The 21,544-nt window shown below is 37.5% G+C and overlaps 1 protein-coding gene across 1 annotated transcript; it reads right to left on the reverse strand.

Annotated features, from left to right (window-relative positions):
• Positions 1 to 132: 132 nt before the first annotated feature.
• eif5b (eukaryotic translation initiation factor 5B) lies at positions 133 to 19,788 on the reverse strand. Its single transcript, XM_028468725.1, has 25 exons — positions 19,660 to 19,788; positions 18,044 to 18,160; positions 16,255 to 16,462; positions 15,212 to 15,584; positions 14,125 to 14,264; positions 11,995 to 12,072; positions 11,770 to 11,920; positions 10,334 to 10,426; positions 10,157 to 10,255; positions 9,172 to 9,231; positions 8,820 to 9,088; positions 8,491 to 8,598; positions 8,218 to 8,328; positions 8,075 to 8,142; positions 6,824 to 6,965; positions 5,748 to 5,879; positions 5,304 to 5,486; positions 5,071 to 5,232; positions 3,967 to 4,098; positions 3,114 to 3,245; positions 2,953 to 3,029; positions 2,702 to 2,866; positions 1,858 to 1,996; positions 854 to 1,015; positions 133 to 781 (listed from the first exon to the last, which is right to left on the reverse strand). Exons 1-25 carry the CDS (start codon positions 19,692 to 19,694, stop codon positions 674 to 676), a joined length of 3,444 nt encoding a protein of 1,147 aa, XP_028324526.1. The 5' UTR covers positions 19,695 to 19,788; the 3' UTR covers positions 133 to 673.
• Positions 19,789 to 21,544: the final 1,756 nt, after the last annotated feature.

The raw sequence follows: 21,544 nt of genomic DNA on the forward strand, positions 1-21,544 counted from the left end.
ACTTACTTTTAGTCTGCACAAAATTTCACAACATCCATTACAAACTGTGCAAATAATCCCCTTCAGAATAAAAGTTCCAATATTTTTTTGCAGAATGAAAACAAAATGTCACAAACCTTTAGAAAAACATGCTCTCTTTGAACCATTGAAGTTTATTACATCAGCAGATTCAGCAAATACGTTTTAAAATCACTCGTTCTCATTCACACACACACACGCACACACGCAAATACGCACACATTCCTCACACTCGCACGCAAACACACGACTCCTCAGAGTCCATGAGCTCATCCTCACTGAAGCTCCAACAGAGGAAAATAAATCCAGGATTTGTTCCGATCACATGATCAGCGCTGGTTAGTCTTAACGAAAGGGGGCGGTTTCTGAGACTCAAGGCAGCGGCTGACCAATCGGAGCAGAGAAGAAGAAGAAATACTATGGAAATAATGAAGAACAGGCACGTTGGAGTGTGTGTAAGTGTGTGCGTTCGTATCCAATTATGTATATCTATGTGTGTGTGTTAGCATATATCTATGTGTGTGTCACTGTTGACAGCAGCAGTTCAGATATTCTTTGTCACAGGAAATTTCACGGCTTGGTTTTTTTTGACTCGTCCAGGCCTCGTCCAGCTCCTTGGCTCTGACCCCGCCCCCTCTGCTCTGGCCACGCCCCCTCAGATGATCTCAAAGGTCTTCTTCAGCTCCACGATGAGCTGCCAGTCCGACTTCTGCATCTCGTCTCTGAACCAGTTCTTCAGGGCGTCGATGGACGAGCGCGTGATCTGCAGGACAAACGACGAAGCTCGTCAGTGGAGCGCAAAAAACATAAGCCCCGCCCACAACGTTCGACTCACCTTACTGACGATGACGTCGGTGGCTTCAAAGTGGCGTCCGTACATTTTGGGCGACTCTCCGGGAATGGGTTCGATCTTCACGCAGATCTCCTGACCTTTTTTAGCCACTTCCACAGATTTGTGGTTCACCTCGATGCTGGTGACGATGCCGATGTCCACAAACTGAGACACATGCACACAAACAAAAAAACTTAACGCCACTCCATTCAGTTGTGACTCGAAATAATCTGTCACCACAGGGGTTCTCGCCTCCTGCGGTCATTGATCTTTTTTGTTTTTATCCTCTTTTGATAAACAAAAGAGAGTTACGTTGACATCTTTAACTTTTCCTGATTATTTAGATCAACCCAAAGCAGCACAAGTTATCATTTTGACTGAAAAAGCTGTTAAATGATCTAAAAAGCTGCTAAATGATTGAAAAAGCTGTTAAATGATCTAAAAAGTTGCAAAATGATCTAAAAATCAGGCTGAATGTTTCACTCCAATAGAAAACAATAGGATGTTTACGGGCAGTGGGGCTGTGTGACATCATCAAATCATGTGATTTCAAGATGACGGAACACAGGCATTAAAACTGTCAAGTAAATGTGGTGCAAAATAATGTGTTTTTTAGACATAGAACATTTCAAAGGTTTTAGGCCACATTTGCATAAACAGTGGATGTTCCCTTTAAAAGGAAAACCTGAGACTCTCACTTTATGTATTAGTGCTGCCACTAATGACTAATATTCTAGCCACTCACCCTTTCAACAAATGTTTTGATTAGTCGACTGATCTAAACAGCTACAAAAAGCAAGTGTTTTTTTCATTTGTTGTGTCCATTTAATTTTTTTTTGTGTAAAAAACACGATTAAAATAAACAAATAAAAATTACAAAGTGGCATGTTTTTAACATTAACATTTACAAAAAGTTATTTATAATGTCATAATGACAAAAAAATTTCCTCTCCGTCTCAATATTGCGACCAACTAATAACTCTCGTATATTGACTTTTAAGTCTCACCCCTTTGCCGGGGACACAGAGCGGCGTTCCCGTCTTCAGCATCCCAGCGTCCACGTTCACTCCCACCACAATGGGATCTCTGGAGTTAAAGATGAACTGAGGCAGGACGCGCAGCTTCACTGGGAACACAGCAATGTTCCTAGAAGAGCAAACACAGGGAAAAGAATGCGTGAGCGGCGCCACCGTGTAGTCGGAGCAGGAACTAAAGGAACACTTTTCTAACTGTGCTCATTTTTTCCAAAGGAGAGAAAATCATCTGAAAAGAACCTTTTGTCTCAACAGTTATGGATTATTGATGGGGTGTCCTGATACAACTGTTTTCCAATTTTGAGGAGCTGGCCTATCCACCAGATATATATAGCAGATCTCTTTGTATATTCTGACAGAGTAGGTGGGGCTGTATTACTAAACCAAACAAAGATATTGGCCATATCTCATCCCATCAAACTAAAAATTTACAATGTGCCTATTGAATTATTAAGGAACAACTGGTAAAAATTTCTGAATTTTTGAAGACCGAAGTGCGTGGGATGTCCTGAAATTTTGTTAAAATGACATTAATTGACCCTTTTGCAGCCTTGAGGATAAATCCTATATCTTACAATTGAATAAAATCAATAAAAACTGAAATAATAAAAAGTATTAGAATGCTTATATCTGAGGTTTTAGATGCAGGTTGATATGATGGTATAATTTTCTGTTTTTTTTTTTGCTGATATCGGACCGATTTCTGGTATCAATATTGGATCGGGACACCCGTGATAATGATTATGATGGTGATAATTGTTAGTCCAGTTTAAAGCGTTTGTTGTTGGTGCGTGTGTGAGTGAAGTGTGAGACGTACTTGAACTCGTCCTGTTTGGCCTTCTTGTAATCTTCTCTGTATTTGGTGAAAGCGTCGAACAGATGGTATATGATTTCCGCTGAAAACACACGGACTCCTAAATTGTCGGCCATCTCCTGACTGTCGCGCTCCACCTTCACATCGAACGCCAGGATGACGGCGTACCTGATGCACAGACGCCATCATCAATCATTACATTCATCAATAAAACATGATTAATCACGTGAAAATGATGTGGTCACGTGACTTACTGACGGTCGTGCTCCAGCATGGTCGACGCTCTCGTCACGTCCTTCTTATGAACCGGACCAATGTTGACACCAGCGCACTGCAGGGGTCAGAGGTCAGCACATTAGTGTTTGATATTTACAAACTGTCATAACTATATATATATTTATATAAAATAACTTACCGGGACTTTGGACGTTCGTAGAAACTCTAACAGAGCCTCTAAAGATCCGAGGGTTGAAGCCTGAACGTAAACTCCCTTTTCCTCCAGTTTAAAAGAGTCTAAAGTTTGTTTGAGCTCTCCTTCCAGCTCGTCCTGAAACCAGAATCAAACCAGTGTGAACTGGACCTAAAAACATGACAAGGCATTTTATTTTGAAGAAACCGGAAATACACATGTAGTCATTAATATGTGTCGCTTCGGATAAGAGAGCAAAGTTGAAAGCTGTTATTTTCTATTTATTTTTAAAGGTAAAGATGATGTTTTTCAACCTTGGGGTTGCTTGGAGTTTAAAGTGGGTCACCGGAAATGTTTAGTAATTGATAAATAAAAAAAAAATATTTTTAAAAATTATTATTCTGCTACAAATTAAAACACAATCTTAAACAACTGTATTGTATACTTTTACTTTGTCAAATATAAATGTATTTAATAATAATAAAGTAGTAGTTGATAAAATATAGTATTAAAATATCTGGGAAAAAATGTCTTTAGGGTTGCCAGAAATTCTTGATATAAAATGAGGTCACGATCCAAAAAAGGTTGGAAACCACTGGGTTACATATGTTCAATGTTTCATTTAACTATGTATTTATTAATCAAACAATATGTTGATATATCTTACCTTTTAAAAAATAAAATGAAATAACTGCGTCAACTCACTTTGTCATGTATACTTCCGGTTCCTTCAAAATAAAACACCATGTAGCGTTTTATGGCCTGAGGCCGCCGAGTCTGACGACTTTTATTTTGAAGCCCGTGGCCGTTTCATTTTACAGCGTTTGGTTTGACAAATCACAGAAGTTTTCCGCCTCACCTTCAGCACAGGAATCTCGTCGTCTTTGTGGGCCACCAGCAGGGGGAGCCCCGCTAAAGCCTTCTCCAGGTCTTTACCGAGGATCTTCACTCCCTGAGACGTAGAAACCTCTTTGTGCTTTTCGTACTGACTCTGCAAAAATATTAAAACCGACCAAAACATCAGAGCTGAACTTTATTTTACCTGCTGAACAACAAACACTGACATTTTAAGTCTAAGGCAGGGGTGTCAAACTTATTTTAGTTCAGGGGCCAAATATGAAGTCAATAAGTGAAGGATCAGTCTTTCTGCAGGATTTTCTCTTTAATGACTAATTTTTATTTAATTTGGAGGAAATTATGTGAAATAATTTGAGCAATAAGTTGAACAATTTTAGATTTAAAAGGACAGCAGTCATGTGATAAAAGCGAGGGATTTAAATATTGGGGTATTTAATTGTTTTGTGTATTTAGAAGGACTGGGAAGAAGGACTGAATTATTTAATAATTTACACAATGACTCATGTTTTTTCAGTCTTTTTATACTTTACTTTCTGCTGTGGGACACTATTTGATGGTCTAAAGCAGGAGTGTTGAAGTCATTTTGGTTCAGGGAGCCGAATACGAAGCAGTTTGATCTGAAGTGGGGCATAGATTTTATGTGGGAAAATTTGAATTTTCAACATTATTGTGCCCTTGTTTGCACTTCTACATATACATATAATACAAAATATGTAAGAAACCGACAATATCTAACCGTAAACTGATAGCTATCAGTACCAACAGGACGTTCACTTTAAATTTCCTAAATTTTGTGACCAATTTCTATTTAATTAAAGGAAATATTGTGGAATAATTTGAGGAAAATTAAAAGATTTTGTATGAATTTTGAATTTTTTTCAACAGTTTAACATTTAAAAATGACCGCAAAAACTCTCTACAATATTGTTGAGTTTCATTTACACAATGATGCATGTTTTCTGTAATTTTTAATTTCTGCTATGGTCTGAATTGGATGCTCCAAAGGGACGGATTTGGCCCCCAGGCCATGAGTTTGACACACGTGGTCTAAGGCGTCTTAAACCTTAGAAACTGAACTTTGTTATTATCACATCAGGGATCCCACCTTGACCCGCAGCTCCTTCAGAGGCGGGGGCAGCAGCAGCCCTCTGATCTGAGTGACGATGGGTCCTTCCACCCCCGCTACGATGATGGTCTCTCCCTCCCTCAGACGTCCGTTGATCAGAATAACGTCGATCGTAGTTCCCATCCCAGGAAGTGCTTTCACCTGGACAGGAAGTCCTTATTAGACCGGCGGCGCCAGCAGGAAACAGAGAGAAAAAGAAATGGGTCCCTCACCTCCATGACTTGAGCGCGCAGCTCGTCGCAGTGCGCTAGGTTACGGGCTAGAATGGTCTGAGTCAGCTCCACCAATAACGCGATCAGGTTTCCGATCCCATCGCCGCTGTGCGCCGACGTTGGAACCAGCGACACGAAGGTCCGAAGATCTTTGTTTTCGTAAAACAAGGAGGCGTTCAGACCCTGAAGGACATAAAGTTAAGATTTAAGAAGAGCGTGGAGTTCCTCAGGGCTGCTTACTGGGAACACTGAGGTAAAACACTGAATACAAACAATCTGTATTTTCTATTTAGAACAACTTTTGCCATAGTTTTTCATTAAAAGATGTAAAAAGTCAGTATTTTTATAATAAAATTCCATAATAAAAATGTCTAAGGTTTCTTCTGCATTTTCTTAAAACTAAAAAAAGCATTTGTTGTGTATTCTATTAGAAGGAGTTCTGACCAGCTGAGCGAACTCTACGATGACGGCTTTCGCTCGTTCGTCAAACTCGTCTTTTGTGTTTTTCTTCTGCTTTTTCAATGTTGCGACAATGTCTGTGTCCGGACTTTTTTTCCAGTCGTACAGTCGGTCGATCTGAGGAGAACAACAATGCCAGGAAAGGAAAAAAAACATCAAGGAGTGGAAGAACAACGTCAGTAGGAAACATAAGAGAAAAACGACGTCAGAAAGAAGAACTAGGACAGACACATAGGCCACATGGGGCCCTTGGTCTAAATCTGTGTGGCCTCCAAGACAAATCCACCAAAGATTGCATTTCGAAAAAAAATATGAAGCTTAACATAATACACAAACAACAGCAGCAAAATGTACAGAATGTCAACAAAAATACAGGAAGCAACAACAAAAAAATTCCAAAAATACACAAAAAAAAAAAAAGACTCATAATACACACAAAAGGACATCAGACACACAAAACTACCACCTAAACTCACAAAACAACAAACACATTAAAAACACACAATGCAAACACATCTCTATAAAATGACAGAAAAAATACCCACAATGACAAAACTACTGGAAAACTAAAAAAAAAGGCACAGATTGACAATAAAACACAACACACAAGAAATAGTAAAAACACAAATGACTCCTAAAATACATGAAATGCTATCAGAAATTCCCAAAATGACAAATAAATACACAAAATGACTAAAAACAATGACAAAACTCTTTGTTCTCTCCTGTGTTAACACACAGATTGGTCGTTATTCTAAATACTGGCATGAACTGGCTGATCACGATTCACCGATCTTGAAAAAGCCTGACCTGCCGATCCCCAATTTATCTTTTTAATAACTGACAGCAGACACCTTGATTGTTCCAATCTTATTTTACTGTAAAACCATCCACTTAATTCCGATTTAAGTTTCATTCGGAATGGCCATTTCCATTTGGAATTAGGTGTTTTAACTTTTATTTTGAATTAAAGCTTTCATGTACTGTAAATGTGGATATTGTCAGGGAACCAAAGATAACGTCTGGAAAAAGAGGGAGGAGCAAAAAACAGTGAGTGTTACCTTGTTCAGGGCGACGATGAACGGACATTTCTTCTCCTTCAGCAGGTTGATGGATTCTATTGTTTGAGGTTCAAGTCCGTGCATGATGTCGACCACCAGGACTGCGATATCACACAGAGAGCTGCCTCTGTTCCTCAAGTTACTATGGAGACACAGACAACAGGGTCCGGGATCAATTACAATGTAAATTATAATTAATTACAATTATGATGTTATAATTTTATAATTGTAATTTTTTTTAATCTGATGTTGTATTCATAATTGAATTCTAACTGAGTTCAGAAAACTGACTTTGTAATTGTAATTAGCATGGAAATCCTATAAAAATGCAAACCTGGGGAACCGTGTTCCAGTTCTATGGCATATTTAATTACCGGTAATAAAATGTGTTTCATATGAAGTTTTCCCACTACCTGTCAGTTATCTCTTTTTTTAAAAAATTTAAATCTAGGGTTATACTTACCGACAATAAAAACCACACCAAAAATATGACAACAAATAATTTCCTTGTTGAGTAAGTTTAACAAGGTAACCAAGAGATAAAAAACTAATTAGATGACAGATCATATTTTTTAATGTATTTTACAGCTGATTTAAGGCATGGGTCAAACTGACCTGTTAAATCTAAATGTTAAATCTAAATCTAAATATTAAATCTAAATCTAAATGTTAAATAAAATCTAAATGTTACCTTTAAATATAAATATAAGTGGTAAATCTAAATGTTAAATTGTAGATCTAAATGTCACGGGTCAATTAAAATTGCAATCGTGTAATTGACAATTAATTACAATAATGGTGTACTTATAATTGTACTATGAAAAATCTGCTGCAATCATAATTGATCTGTAATTGATTTTAGATTATTGAACTTGTAATTGGAAGGAAAATTATGTGAAATCTAATTTAAAATGAAATTGAATGCAAAACTTGGGATGAAAGATTAATTAGATAATATTTTTTGGTGTAGCTTTTATTTTGATTTATCATAAGAGATGCTAACATAAAGCTAACACAAGAGGAAGGTTGAGTTTTATGGGCTTATTTATTAAAGGCTCAGTAATTGTGATTAATTACAATTGAACTTTATCAATTGAGAACATAATTGTAATTGACTTTCAGGGGAAAAATAATAATTGTAATTGGAAAAAAATGCCGTCACCATTATCGTAATGAAGTTGGAATTGAACATGGATAATTAAAGATGTATTTGTAATTGAAAAATGCAATTGACATCAACCCTGGGCTCACCTGAAGGACTCGTGTCCAGGTGTGTCGATGATAAGCATGCCAGGGATTTTCAGGTTGTCTTTGTCAAACTAAACAAACAAACAAACAAGTAAACAAACAGCACAGATAAAAAAAAACCAGACGATCGGAGTATGACTACCTACGTTTTTAACCATCTTTGTCTGCTCCTCGATCGTTTCCTTTGGAACGTTCGTCGCTCCGATTTGCTGCGTGATTCCTCCGGCCTCCCCGTCCTGGACGTTTGTGTGTCGCAGCTGCACAAACAGACAAATGTAATGTCCATGAAAAAGATAAAAGGAGAATCAAGACATAATCAAACTTAAAGGCATGAACAAACAAAAACCTACAAACTAAAGACAAACAGTAAACGCACAAACAAAGCTTAAACAAAAAGTCAACAGAAGTGTGGGACGGACCTTGTCCAGAATCTTGGTCTTCCCCGTGTCCACGTGTCCCAGCACACAGACCACCGGGGCCCGGAGCCACTTCAGGTCTATGTTCTTCATGTTGTCCGCCTTGCGTTTCTATGGCGACACAGAGGAGGCGGGGTCAAACAGGTAACAGTCGTGAAAAAGTTTCTTACTTTCTTCTGCAGCTGGTGAGAAAATGTTATATTCTCATCACAGATATAATTACTAAATGTTTGAGTTTGGTTTGTTTTGACGACCAAAGAAAATCAAAACTACAGGAAATTCTGTGAATGTGATCGGTTATTGATGATTTAATGATTGATTAATTTTCTCACCTCGATCCTCTTCCTGGCTCGCTCGTACAGACGCTCCTCCTTCGTCATCCCGTCCTCGTCATCACTCTCGCTGCTCTCCTCCTCGCTCAGCACTTTCCTCCTGGTCGGAGGCGCCCGCGGAGTCTCCTTCACTTCCTCCTCGCTCTCGTCTTCCTCTTCCTCCTCCTCCTCCTCCTCGTCCTCTTCGTCGTCGTCCTCCTCCCCCTCGCTGGCGTGTGGCTCAGGAGGAGCAGACTCCTCCTTCACCTCGATGTGAACCTTCTTCAGCTCTGATGAACACAAGTGAAGATCATCAACTACATCATTGTTCTTCTTCTACTCTTTCCTGTTTGTTGGGCACAATCAGCCTCACCTTTCTCCTCGTCGCTGGCGATGGCCTCCCAGTCGTCGACGGCGGCGTCCGGCTTCGTTGCTGAATGCAGGAAAACACAAACGTCATCATCTTCACCGCCTTTGTTACGCTTTCTAAAAACTTCAAGAGAATGCAGAGCTTTGTTCTCGTTTTCACACACACGACTAAATACTCAGCTTTTGAGGAACGCAAAAACAATGCATCAGGCAACGAGGCGTATCGCACAATTACACAAAGCAATGAGCCGTACCACAAAGGGGTGTAACGTACAAAAACGACAAGGCAACAACATAAGGCAACACATTGCGGTGGAAACATAACGCAACATGTGACAACGCAAAGTGAAGTAACAATGTAGAGCGGCGTAACACAACAGGTGTGAAATGAAATATCAAAAAGCAACAAAGCGGTGACACATGCTGTAACACAGTGGTTCTCATACACTTTTGGGGGTTTTTCTCCATTTTGAACAAAGGTGAATTTTCATCTGCAAATAATCCTGACAAATAACACATTTTCAAATTTATTTGACTAACAAAGATGGAATAATTTTATTACAATTTTATTTATAAATCAAAAACTAAATTAAACTAATCACCTGCATAAAATACTAATTTAAAAGAGCAGTAGTCAAAAATACAGGAAATAACGAAACATTGTAAACAATCTGTGGCAAAAAGCTGCTGACATAAATCATTATTTTTGCCCTTTTTAGTTCCATGTTACATTTTGTTCCCAGTCACATATCTAAGGCAGTCCAATAATTTAATTATCTTTTCATTATTACTTTCTTTGTGTGTAATCATTTTGTTCAGCGTTACTGATCGTTATTGTTAATGAGGAAAGGTTTTTGAGAAGATTCCTCCCGTTAGTTCACACCCCACCGTCATACCTCCATTCCCCACCAGGGGGTCGCACCACACACTTTGAGAAGCGCTGCGTAACACAACCAATAACAATACAAGCCGCTGTAATTCTGTCTTACTTGGCTGTTCCCTTGGCTCCTCCACCGCTACCTTCATCTCTGTCTCCATGGCAACTGGTTCCGGTGTGTCCGGGGTGGGTGAGGTCACCACTGAGGTTTCTCCAGATCAAGAAAATAAAGGAGTAAAGGTTATAACTATAATTAATTAGTAATTTTAGAGTAAACAGTGGGTGGCACCTTCAGGGCTGTGAGCGGCAGGTTTCTTCTTCCTCTTGTTGTCGTAAACTGGCTTCTTCTTTGGCAACGAGTCTTTGGATGGAACCTCCACGCCTGAAAGTCAAGCTCAACAAAGTCAGACTAACCTCACCCAGCATTGTGATTGTTTTTTTTTTTCTAGCTGAGTTTCCTGTTTAAAGTATGTCACGGCAAAACTTGCGGTTGACCTCATTTGGAGACATGATTTATTGCTCTGGTTGAGTGATGGAGTCCAGGCGAAGCATTGATGATTTTATAAAAAAGGTTTATTATAAAACTAAGTAAAAAAAAGGTACAAAGATGGACAAAACTGTCCAACAGTTTCACAGCTTAAGCTTTTATACCGATAACATAAGATGTTCCACCCTGAGGTAAGGAGAAGGGGGAAGTCAGATGCCCAACAGTGGAAATATTTGAGGATGATGAAGATGTGTATATTATGAGGAAGATTGGGCGCCACTCTTATCCATCCTTGATAGTGTGTGCGTTCGTGTATATCTGCATGTGAGCTTGAGTTTTGGCCTTCAACAGAGACTCTGTGTTGCACTGAGTACAATACGATCTGTACTGTTTAATCTAACATGATTCAGCTGTTCAAAAGTGCAAAGAGTAATGGAGTCATCATGTATTAAAAGATGACAAATTGTACACATGAACATACATTTGACGATATGATGATGAATATAAAAATTGCCATAACAAGTACATTCTAATGTTCTAAAAGTTCCATATAGTTTAATGCAAACTTTATTTTTGCTTAATTTGGTTTGATTTAATGTAATCCTTTTTATAAATGTATTTTATTTCTTATACATTTTCTTAAATGTATTGTAATTTTACCTATATTTTGTGAACATTTTTGTTGTATTTTAATGTAATTTTGTGAACATTTTTGTTTAGTGTAATTTTGTGATTTTTTTGTGTATTTTATAGCAATTTTACCAAAGTTTTGTAATATTTTGTGTAGTAGAGTGTACATTCTTTCTGTATTGTGTAATATTTGTGTAATTTATTGCAACTTTAACTAGATTTTGTGATATTTGTGGGTGTCACATGCTTGTATTTTAACTTTTTTTTGGGTAATTCTTTCTTTTTATTTTATTTGAAGTTGTCCTGAATTTTGTGATGTTTTTGATTGGTTTAGTATAATTCTTCCTGTATTGAATGATATTTTTATGTATTTTATTGCAATTTTACAAAAGTTTTATAATATTTTGTGGAGTACATTTTTCTGTATTTTGTATTATTTGTGCAATTTACAGCAACTTTACTGAGATTTTGTGATATTTGTGTGTCACCAACTGTAATTTATCATTTTTTTGGGTAATTTTCCATTTACTTAATTTTATTTGAGGTTCTCCTATATTTTGTAATATTTTGAGTAGTTTATTGTGATATAGTTTAGTGTGTTTGTTCACCCTGCGCCTGAAGCAGCTTCAGCGTAGCCTCTGCTCGAGCTCTGGCTTCCCTCTGAGTTTTGGTCAGCAGTTTGCCCTCCTTCTTCAGTCGTTCCTTCCTCTCTTTCTCCTTCTGCTTCTTCTTCTCCCGCCGCTCCTGCTCCAGGCGCTCCTAAAGGACGCAGCGGTGGCAGGTGAGCCGATGGGGGAGGCGGTTGCTGACATCGCAGGAAGTGCTGGACGTACCTGTTCCTGTCGTTGCCGCTCCAGCTCCTCCTCCCTCTGTATCCGCTCCTCCTCCTCTCTACGCGCTCGCTCCTCTTCCTGAACACAAAGACGAAACACATCGATCAGTTGTTTAATGAAAGCTCATCACAAACAAGAGGATTATTACATTTTAACTTTATTGTCAGCTTATCAGGAATCATTTTTGATTTTATATTTCTGATTGCAGAAACCGTTTTAATGAACGGGGTATCAAAACATTCTGATCTGACATTTTTACCAAGTTTTATACTTTTTAAATAATTTTCCTTTTTACCTGCAGTAAAAAAGGTTGGGAAGAAGTGTCTGCACAGAAATTAAATGAAAAATACATTTAATTTCTGTGCAGACACTTCTTCCCAACCTTTTTTTGACCCCATTTTAATGTCAGAAATTTCTGGTAAATCCCAAAGACTTTTTTTCCTTTACATCCAGGATTATTTATGTATTTTATTTATATTTATATTTATGTTAAATTATTTAATTTATGATATTGTTTTTTTATTATTATGTTATAAATTATGTTTTAGATTTAGCACCAATCTGTTAATTTACCACCTCTTACAATCAGTAGAAGTAGTCTCGGTTGAGTGTGTGTAACCGTTATTATTACGGCTCCTTTGCGATATTGAGCGTGGTACTTCCGGTTCCGGTTCATGATGTCACTGTATCGCAGTTTGTTTGGGTTTAAAAAACAAGGTCAATATTGAAAACGTTTTTGTACTGCTAAAAGTTACTCAAGTTAATATTTCATAGTTATTTAAAACTATTCCCGTGATCCCAAACTTCCTTTAAATGGATCCTCCATTGTTTTTACAAATGTGGCCGAAAACCTTTGAAATGTCCTTATTAGAAGATTTATGCCTAACAAATCGCATTATTTTGCACCACATTTGTTTTATTAACTTTTAAAAATGGGACTACTTTACCGTTGTACGAGCTGTGTGCCGCCATCTTGAAATCATGTGATTGATGACGAGAAGAGCCCCTGTTAGCCCATTGTGTTCTATTGGAGTGAAGCATACAGGATCATTTAGCAGCTTTTTCAGTCAAAATGACAACTTGTGCCGCAATGGGTTGCTCTAAAAATCAGTAAAAGTAAAAAAAAAAAATTGATGTAAACCTCTTTTGTTTACTGAGAGGTAATTATTATTACTTTTATTAATGTTATTGATACTTTGTACGTTCCACGCAGGCTCAAAACAAGGTTTCAACAATTAATATCATACACATCTTTATTTTTTTTTTAAACATTTTGTATGTTTTTAACCTCTTTTTCAAACATATTTTTACATCCTATGTTTTTAACATCTTTTTAAAACACATTTTAACACCTTTGTGTGTTTTAAAATAAATTTTAATACGTTTAAACATAACACATGTTCACTCATCCCACAATAACGCTTACATAGTGGGCTGCAACACTGAAAATAACTGAATTCCTCAAATCAGATCATGAATAATAATGAACAGATCATCGTCAGTCGGACACTTTCCGTTTTGAGCAGTTTTGTTACTTTTCTGATTGCCGCTACAATGGCTATGGAGTTTGGTCACCACTGACATATTGATGTGAACGTACGTATTGAATGAATGAATATTGCGCAATTATTGAAACACGAGTCCTACTCTGTTTGAGTAGTTTGAAATTCAAAAAGGTGCACTTTGACTTTAACTTTGATTTTTGACTGTGAATATTAACTGGCACTATTATTAGTATGGTGAAACTAAGCGTTCTCATTTGCATTTTATTGAGAAATGTAAAAAATTCTTATTATTATTATTATAAATAATGTGCAGTTATTCTATCTTAAATTCTGAGCAAAGTATGGGCAGAACAATTTCATACTTTTTTTTTTGCTCATGATAAAGTCTGAATTCAAATCAAGCAGAACTTTTTTGTTTGTTTGTTTTGTTTGATCTGCTACTTTGGTTGTCATTTTGTTTTACCATTTTGTAACAAAGTTGTCTAGAATAGTTCAATGACAAATCATGCTCCAGGATTAATCACAGACTCATTTTTCATCTAATACAAAGCCTAATGGGAGCTTCCTCGGTTCACTGATGAAAACACTCCAACAATTTAGCACTACATTACCCATAAGGCCTCACCTCCTTCACCCGGGCCAGAGCTTCCTGCATCGCCTTCACTGTGGCTTTACTCGGCCCTTTCTTCTTCTCCTTCTCTTTGTCCTTCTCCTCCACCTTCTTCTTCTTCTTGTCCTTCTTCTTCTTCTCGCCCTCCACCTCATCTGCACACAGCACAGAGGGATCCATCACAACATCATGAAACAAGCTAAAATCAGGGCTAAAACAAAGGCTGCGAATAGTCCCTCCTATCTCCTTTCCTATCCACTGTTCCTTAAACACCGTATGTGTTTAAGTGGCGGCCACGATAAAGAACGTCCGAGTTCTCTTTAAGCTCAGGATAAGAGGCTCAATGCTTCCTTTTCTTACCTCCTTTAACCTAGGAAACACTGAAGCATCCTTTGCCAAAGGAGAACAGGAGATAATGCTGACCCACAATTCCTTGCGGTGACAACATTTAAAGGGACACGCACACCCTAGAGGTCACGGAAACTCACAATGACGAACAAGGGACGGAGTCGAAGATAATGTTACCAATGCAATAATATGCTTTGAACAACTTTAAATAATCTAAAACCCATGTTTAATTATATGTAAGCCATATTATCAGATTATGACTGACAAAACAGTTGTTCAGAACAAAGGGATCAATTTAGCCAAATTATGTTTTATTCAACATAATTAATATTTCTGAGTGGAGGGTGAGTATCAGCAACCATTCTCAATGTGACGTTCTTTTAGTTTCACTTCTGTTCCTCGTAGCCTGGTAGCCTCTTTTCCTTTGATTTACATTCAAACCTGTGATTTTTTTTTTTTAGATTATATCAGCGGAAAGTGTTATGAATGTGCTTTTAGTCCATTTTCGGAAATTTGTAGTTTCACCACGGCAGACGCCACTAACCGTCGCAGCCATCAGATTATTACGTCACTCAGCGGAAGTGCGTCTGATTGTCAAAACAAACGTGATGTCCCTTTCCTAACACCTTTCCTTAACCCCATGACGTCATCCAAGGGGTTATGGGAAAGTGGAAAGGCAAGGAGATAGGAGCGACTATTCGGACGCAGCCACAGTCTCTTGTAAACAGGTGTAAACCTCGTCATGAGATCTGACCTTCTGCAGCTGGCTCCGCCTCCTCAGGCCCCTCCTGAGTGGGGGGGGGCTCGGTGGGCGATTTCTTCTCCGCCTCCTTCTTTGTCTTTATCTTCATCCTCTCCTCCTCCTTCTTCTTCTTGTCGCGCTCCTTCTTCTCCGCCTTCTTCTGAGCCGCCGTCTTTATCTTAAACTCACCGCCGTCGTCCTCGTCGTCGCTCACCGCCACAGCCGTCTTCTTCTTCTTCTTGTCTTTCACGGGCTCAGGGTTCTGGTCTGACTCCGCCTCTTCTAAGTCGTCGTCCTGCTCTTCTTTCGATGGCCCGGTCTTTTTGTTTCCTTTCTTTTCTGTTTTGGTGCGACTGCCGTCGTCATCCGAGTCCGAGAGCGGCGCCTGACAACAAGGAGCAGATCAACATTAAGCTAGGCTACAATTAATCAAGATCTTTTAGGACTTGTTTGATTAGCACTACTAGGGATGCTCATGGTTTAACTGTTAAATCATTAAAGGGATGCGCCTCTGTTTTTACAAATGTGGCCTAAAACCTTTGAAATGTTTATTTTATTTTGCACCATATTTGTTACATTAACTTTTAAAAATGAAACTATCTTACAGATTTAGAGCCTGTATTCCGCCATTTTGAAATCACTGATGACGCAACAATTTTTATCCTCTTTCGGTAAACCAAAGAGGTTTACATCGACATCTTTAACTTTTCCTGATTATTTAGAGCAACCTAAAGCAGCACAAACTGGCCTTTTGACTGAAAAAGCTGCTAAAGGATCTAAAAATCAGGCTGAATGTTTCACTCAAATAGAAAACAATGGGATGTTTACAGGCAGTGGGGACCTGTGACATCATCAATCACATGATTTAAAGATGGCGGAAGACAGGCTCTAAAATGTTACTAAAACGAATATGAAGCAATATGAGACTAAACTTAGGCTAATAGTAAGTCAAAGTAGAATAAACAGACTACACATAATAATAAGTCATAGAAACTTAGACTGATTGTGAGCCAGGTTAACTGAAACCAGGGTAATTTAATCCTAGATGATTTCACCTTCTCCTCCTTGCCTCTGCCCTGTTGGCCTTCATCATCCTCCTCCTCCTCCTCTAGACTGGCTCCACCCTTTTTTCCCTTCCTGGTTTTCTTCTTCTCTGCTCTGGGAGGCTCGGCGTCTCCTTCTTCTGTGGTTTCTGGCTTGTGAGCGGCTCCTCCCTGAGCCTCCAGAGAGAGCTCCTCCAACTCCTTCAGGAGGTCATCTTCACTGAGGACAGAGGTCAAAGGTCAGTAACATATGACGTCATCCAATCAGCACTTTTATAACAAACAAATCAATCTGAGTAACGAAGGGAATTAAAAGACAAGCATCAGACAAGTTAGGAAGTTCTAATTTAATAACAGTTTATTGGTTTCTCTGTGTTAAAACAAGACAAACTAGTTTAGAAGTGAAGAGTGTCAAATAATTTGTGTCAGGTTTGTTGTTCATACATTTTTTTATTGTCTGTTTCTTTGTCCATTTTGTTTGTTCGTCTGTTATTTATTTTTTTGTGCATCTGTTATTTAGTTTTAACGAGTGTGTGTTATTTAGCTTTTTTTTGTTGGTTTTTGGTTTTGTTTGTTTATTTGCCTATTATTATTTGTCTTTTGTCTGTTATTTTGGTTTTGTTTCTTGTCTTCTTTCTTCTCTGGTTTTGTTTGCTTGTCTGTAGGCCTACTATTGTTGTTTTTTCTCTCCATCTGTTTCTGTTTGTTTGTTCCTTTGCAGATTTTTTTGTCTGTTTTGGACTGTATTTGTCTGATTTTATGTTATGGTGTGTTTTTAATTATGTTTGTCTGTTTAATAGTAACAGTAAACAATGCATCAGCATAATTAGCCTTTGAGGTCCTTTTACTTATGTTAATTTTGTGTTAATCGCCTTTTGTGTCAGTTATTTTGTGTTTATGTGCATACGTATACATTTAAATGTTTTATTTTTTTTATAAAAATAAACTTTAAAACTGACGGGATACATTTCTAGGACTGTGAGTAAAGTTTAAACTCATTCGTAAAGAGATTGTCTTTGGTCTGACTCAATGGTCCTGTTTTATTGAAATGAAAACTGATGAGAACTCTGGTACATTTACTGTAATGTTTATGCATGTACATTGTCCCTGTCAAATAAACAAACACTTTTTTATTTAGATTCAAATAAATTTAAAAAATAATGTTCCAAAAAAAGATTTTGTAATAAAGGGATTAATCTGTACTGAAATTTAAAAAAAAAAAAAGTCAGGTTGTTGTCCTAAATCAATAAGTGATGGAGGAAATAACATCAGTAATTTCACTGTTAATCGCACAGAAAGCAGATTTACATAGATTTGCGTTTCTTTTGTGACGTTTTTAAAGGTTAACTCAATGTTGGTCATTGTTCTAAATTGAATCTGTTTTAATTCCAACAGGCTCTTTTTGAATAATATGATAAAGTTTAATTTATTCAGACAGACAACTGTTCTTCAGGAAATGTACTTTGATCTCCTGACGTGTTTCGACTGTCAACTGCCCGTCTTCTTCAGAGGCTTCTGCTGAGATCAAAGTCAATTTCCTGAAGAACAGTTACCTGAATAAATGAAACCTGAACATGTGAATTTGTTTTAGTTCTGAGAGAATTGGGAAAGAGGAACAAATCTGTGTTTAGATTATTTATATTGAACGTATTCTTATTTAATTTCACAATAATATTATATTTTTATTAGGTTTTTTCCCAGTGAATAATTACATATTCGAACAAACTCTAAAGGTGTAAGAAAACAGACACCCGTTCTAACAATAAACTCTTATTAAATGTTCGATCAGTCAGAAACTCACTCAAATTCCTCCTTCTTTGCTCCTTTCTTTTTCTTTTTCCCTTTCGGTTCTTTGGAGGAAGTTGTTCCTTCGATCTCAGCGGTCAGAGCATCAATGTCGTCCCCGCCGTCTTTGGCACTAACAAAGTAAACAACAACAACAACAACCGATTACTGGGAGCCAATAAGTGCCTACTCACACAAGGCAATCCGTACTAAATCCATCACCTAAATTGAGGATTATTTGGCTCGTGTGAGTGGAACTGTTGTATACTATGAACTAAGGTTAGTCAGTCACTAAATCCAGGCTTTACTAATTCTAAATAAAAAACAAATAAACTTTATTAAGTTTGATATACACAAACCTTGCTGGAATTACGGCTAAAATAACTAGTCTGATGTTAATAACTTATGTTAGTCAAATTTTGATCAATCTAATCGTGATAAGTCTGTTAGTCTGACTTTGATAATTCTGGCTCTTGTGAGAGTGACTTTGATGTCTCCGGCTCACTCAAGTTGAGCTTTGACAAGTCCCGCTCTCAAGTTAGTAAGACTGATAACTTTGGGCCAAGTGAGTGATAATCCGGCTAAAGTGAGCCGGACTTTGATAACTCGGTCAGGAGAGTTTCAATGTAACAACTCTGGCTAAGGTGACTTTGACGAGTCTGACTTTGATAATTCTGGCTCTTGTGAGAGTGACTTTGATGCCTCCGGTTCACTCAAGTTGAGCTTTGATAAGTCCTGCTCTCAAGTTAGTAAGACTGATAACTTTGGGCCAAGTGAGTGATAATCCGACTGAAGTGAGTCGTACTTTGATAACTCGGTCAGGGGAGTTTCAATGTATTAACTCTGGCTAAGGTGACTTTGATAATTCTGGCATTGGCGAGTCTGACTTTGATAATTCTGGCTCTTGTGAGAGTGACTTTGATGTCTTCGGCTCACTCAAGTTGAGCTTTGACGAGTCCCACTCTCAGGTTAGTAAGACTGATAATTTTGGGCCAAGTGAGTGATAATCTGGCTAAAGTGAGCTGGACTTAGATAACTCAGGGTCAGGGGAGTTTCAATGTATTAACTTTGACTAAGGTGACTTTGACGAATCTGGCTCTTGTGAGAGTGACTTTAAATTCTCTGGTTCATTCAAGCCCAGCTTTGATAAGTCTCTCTCTCGGGTTAGTATTAGTGATAACTGTGGTCCATCAGAGTGATAATCCTGGCTAAAGTAAGCTGGACTTTGATCATTCTGGCTCAGGTGAGTTTGACTTTGATAACATGAACTGCCTGACACCAATGAAATCAGCACGCGTGCTGCTTATCACCAGGGGGCTGCTAGCAGGCAGATGCTAAGGATGCTAACGCAGCTAATCCTGTCCTTTGTCGTCCCTGAGCCTTTAGACCGGCTCGGCACGGACCGGTTTGGTTTTGTTCTGTCACTCTTTTGTTTTCCAAACGGTTTGTTAAACACCGCCTGCTCTCACTCACGTCCGTTGACGCGTGGTTAGCCTCAGCTAGCCACTTTGGACGCTAACTGCTGTGAGAAAAAAAACCTGCCAGTTCGGGGTTTAAACTCAGTAGTCAAGTTGTTCCGGTGCTCAGTGCCTATGTGCCACTGTTGCGGCCTGGCCCCCGTGCTTTCCGTACCTGTCGTCCACGGCTTTCCGTTGTTTTTTGCCCATTTTAGCGACGTGAGCTCCGGCTGTCCACTACCTGCCGACCGAAGCACGCTGTCAAAGATCGTCTATGTTTCTATAATGACAGTAGCAATCACTCTCTATGGAAATCACACTTCTTTTTTTTTATTACACTATGATCATTACGTTAATTTTTAAGATACCTGTATGTACTTCTTTTTACATAATAATAATAATAATAATAATGTAATTTAAAAAGGAGGAAAAATTAGTTTAAACTGGAAATTAATGTGCATAACAAATCGTAAACGTGGTGAAATTGGCAAAAACAACCATTAAATATGGTGAAAAGAGATTAAAAGTGACAATAATGGGTCAATATATGCGACACTAGGTAGGAAAAGTGATGGAAGGATTTTATAAGTGCTGAAAATGTCTTGAAAGTGGTAAAAATTGAATGGAGAATTTGAAATTTGAAGGATAAAGTAGCAGGAAAGGGAGTAATGTAGCAAAAATGCATTAAAAGGAGCAAAAATATGGCAAGAAAAAATGACTAAAATAGCCTAAAATATAGCAAGTTTGGTGTAATTGCAGAAAAATTGGCTCAAATTGTTCAAAAAATATTTTTAAGTTTCTTGAAGGAATCTGGCGAACCCAAATGGGGTCCTGACCAGAAGGTTGAGAACCACTGCTAAAGATTATGCATCATTATAGTGTCATCTTGTAAACGACATGTTAGCTACAGTGTATAATAATTTCAAATCTAACAAACGTGCCATCCGTTAATATGACTGGGTGTATTTCTTTCAAACAGAGTGAGACCTCGTGTCTGATGCTCTCTCAGCAACACCAGAGCGCATGCGTCGCGTGGCTTGACCAGCATTAATCACGTTACGTCAAAAAATCAACAAACTTTCACCAATATTTTACCAATTTTTGGAGTAAAAGGGATATAGTGCATTATTTCAAAATTATGGAAGCCCGTTTCCGCCACTAAAAAAAAAAAAAAATCACCAAGGAAAGTCATAATTATGAGAAACAAAGTCATAATTATGAGTTAGAAATTCATAATTATGAGAAAAAAAGTCATAATTATGAGAAACAACACATGGAGATTTCTGGTCAGTGTCATGGGTACAGATGGATGTAACCAAAAATGTTTCTATCTCATAATTATGACTTTACTAACTCATAATTATGACTTCCTATCTCAAAATTATGACTTTCTTTCTCATAATTATGACTTTCCTTGGTGATTTTTTTTTTTTTTTTTTGTGGCGGAAACGGGCTGCCATACAAAATAAGGTACAATTAATGTAAAAAAAATATATATATACATATATATATTGCATGGTTTCTGTGTGAGTATTATACGGCATTGATTGGAGTTTTTAAAATTGTCAGTAAATTGAGACTTCAACGCTAAAGTTAGGTAATCTAGAAAAAATTAAAGGGGTGGGATTCGATAAGTTTATACTCCTTTTAGTTCATGTAAACTGAGACGTGTAAGAATTTGAAGATGCGAGATACTGTTTTGTTATTTCTTGTTTTATTTTATTTTAAACTGTTTCTATTATTTATATTTTCATTTACATGATGGAAAAAAAAATCAATTCAATGCTGACAAAAGTTTGCATACACTTTACCAAATACTTTCAAATGTATGTGTAATACTTTAACAGGTTTTATATTTTACAAATACCTTCAAAATTTCACTACTACAGTTTTTCACTAATGCTGATATTTTTCTAATATTTAGAATTTATTTATAATACTTTTAAATTAATTGTTACTGTGCAAGTGTTGCCTTTTTAAGTTGATGCTACAAGCATTAAATAAACATTATTTTACTTCTTATTGAGCATCAGACTTTATATTAAAGTACTAATACTTGC

Source organism: Gouania willdenowi, chromosome 2 (genome assembly GCF_900634775.1).
Source record: "Gouania willdenowi chromosome 2, fGouWil2.1, whole genome shotgun sequence".
NCBI classification, from domain to species: domain Eukaryota; kingdom Metazoa; phylum Chordata; class Actinopteri; order Blenniiformes; family Gobiesocidae; genus Gouania; species Gouania willdenowi.

Excerpts from the sequence above, each read along its gene's own strand:
- eif5b (XM_028468725.1), bottom strand. The coding sequence starts at position 19,694 with ATGGGCAAAAAACAACGGAAAGCCGTGGACGACAG. Across the intron at positions 18,161-19,659 it reads CGGAAAGCCGTGGACGACAG|TGCCAAAGACGGCGGGGACG; the intron begins GTACGGAAAGCA and ends TTACTTTGTTAG. Across the intron at positions 2,867-2,952 it reads ATGCTGGAGCACGACCGTCA|GTACGCCGTCATCCTGGCGT; the intron begins GTAAGTCACGTG and ends TCTGTGCATCAG.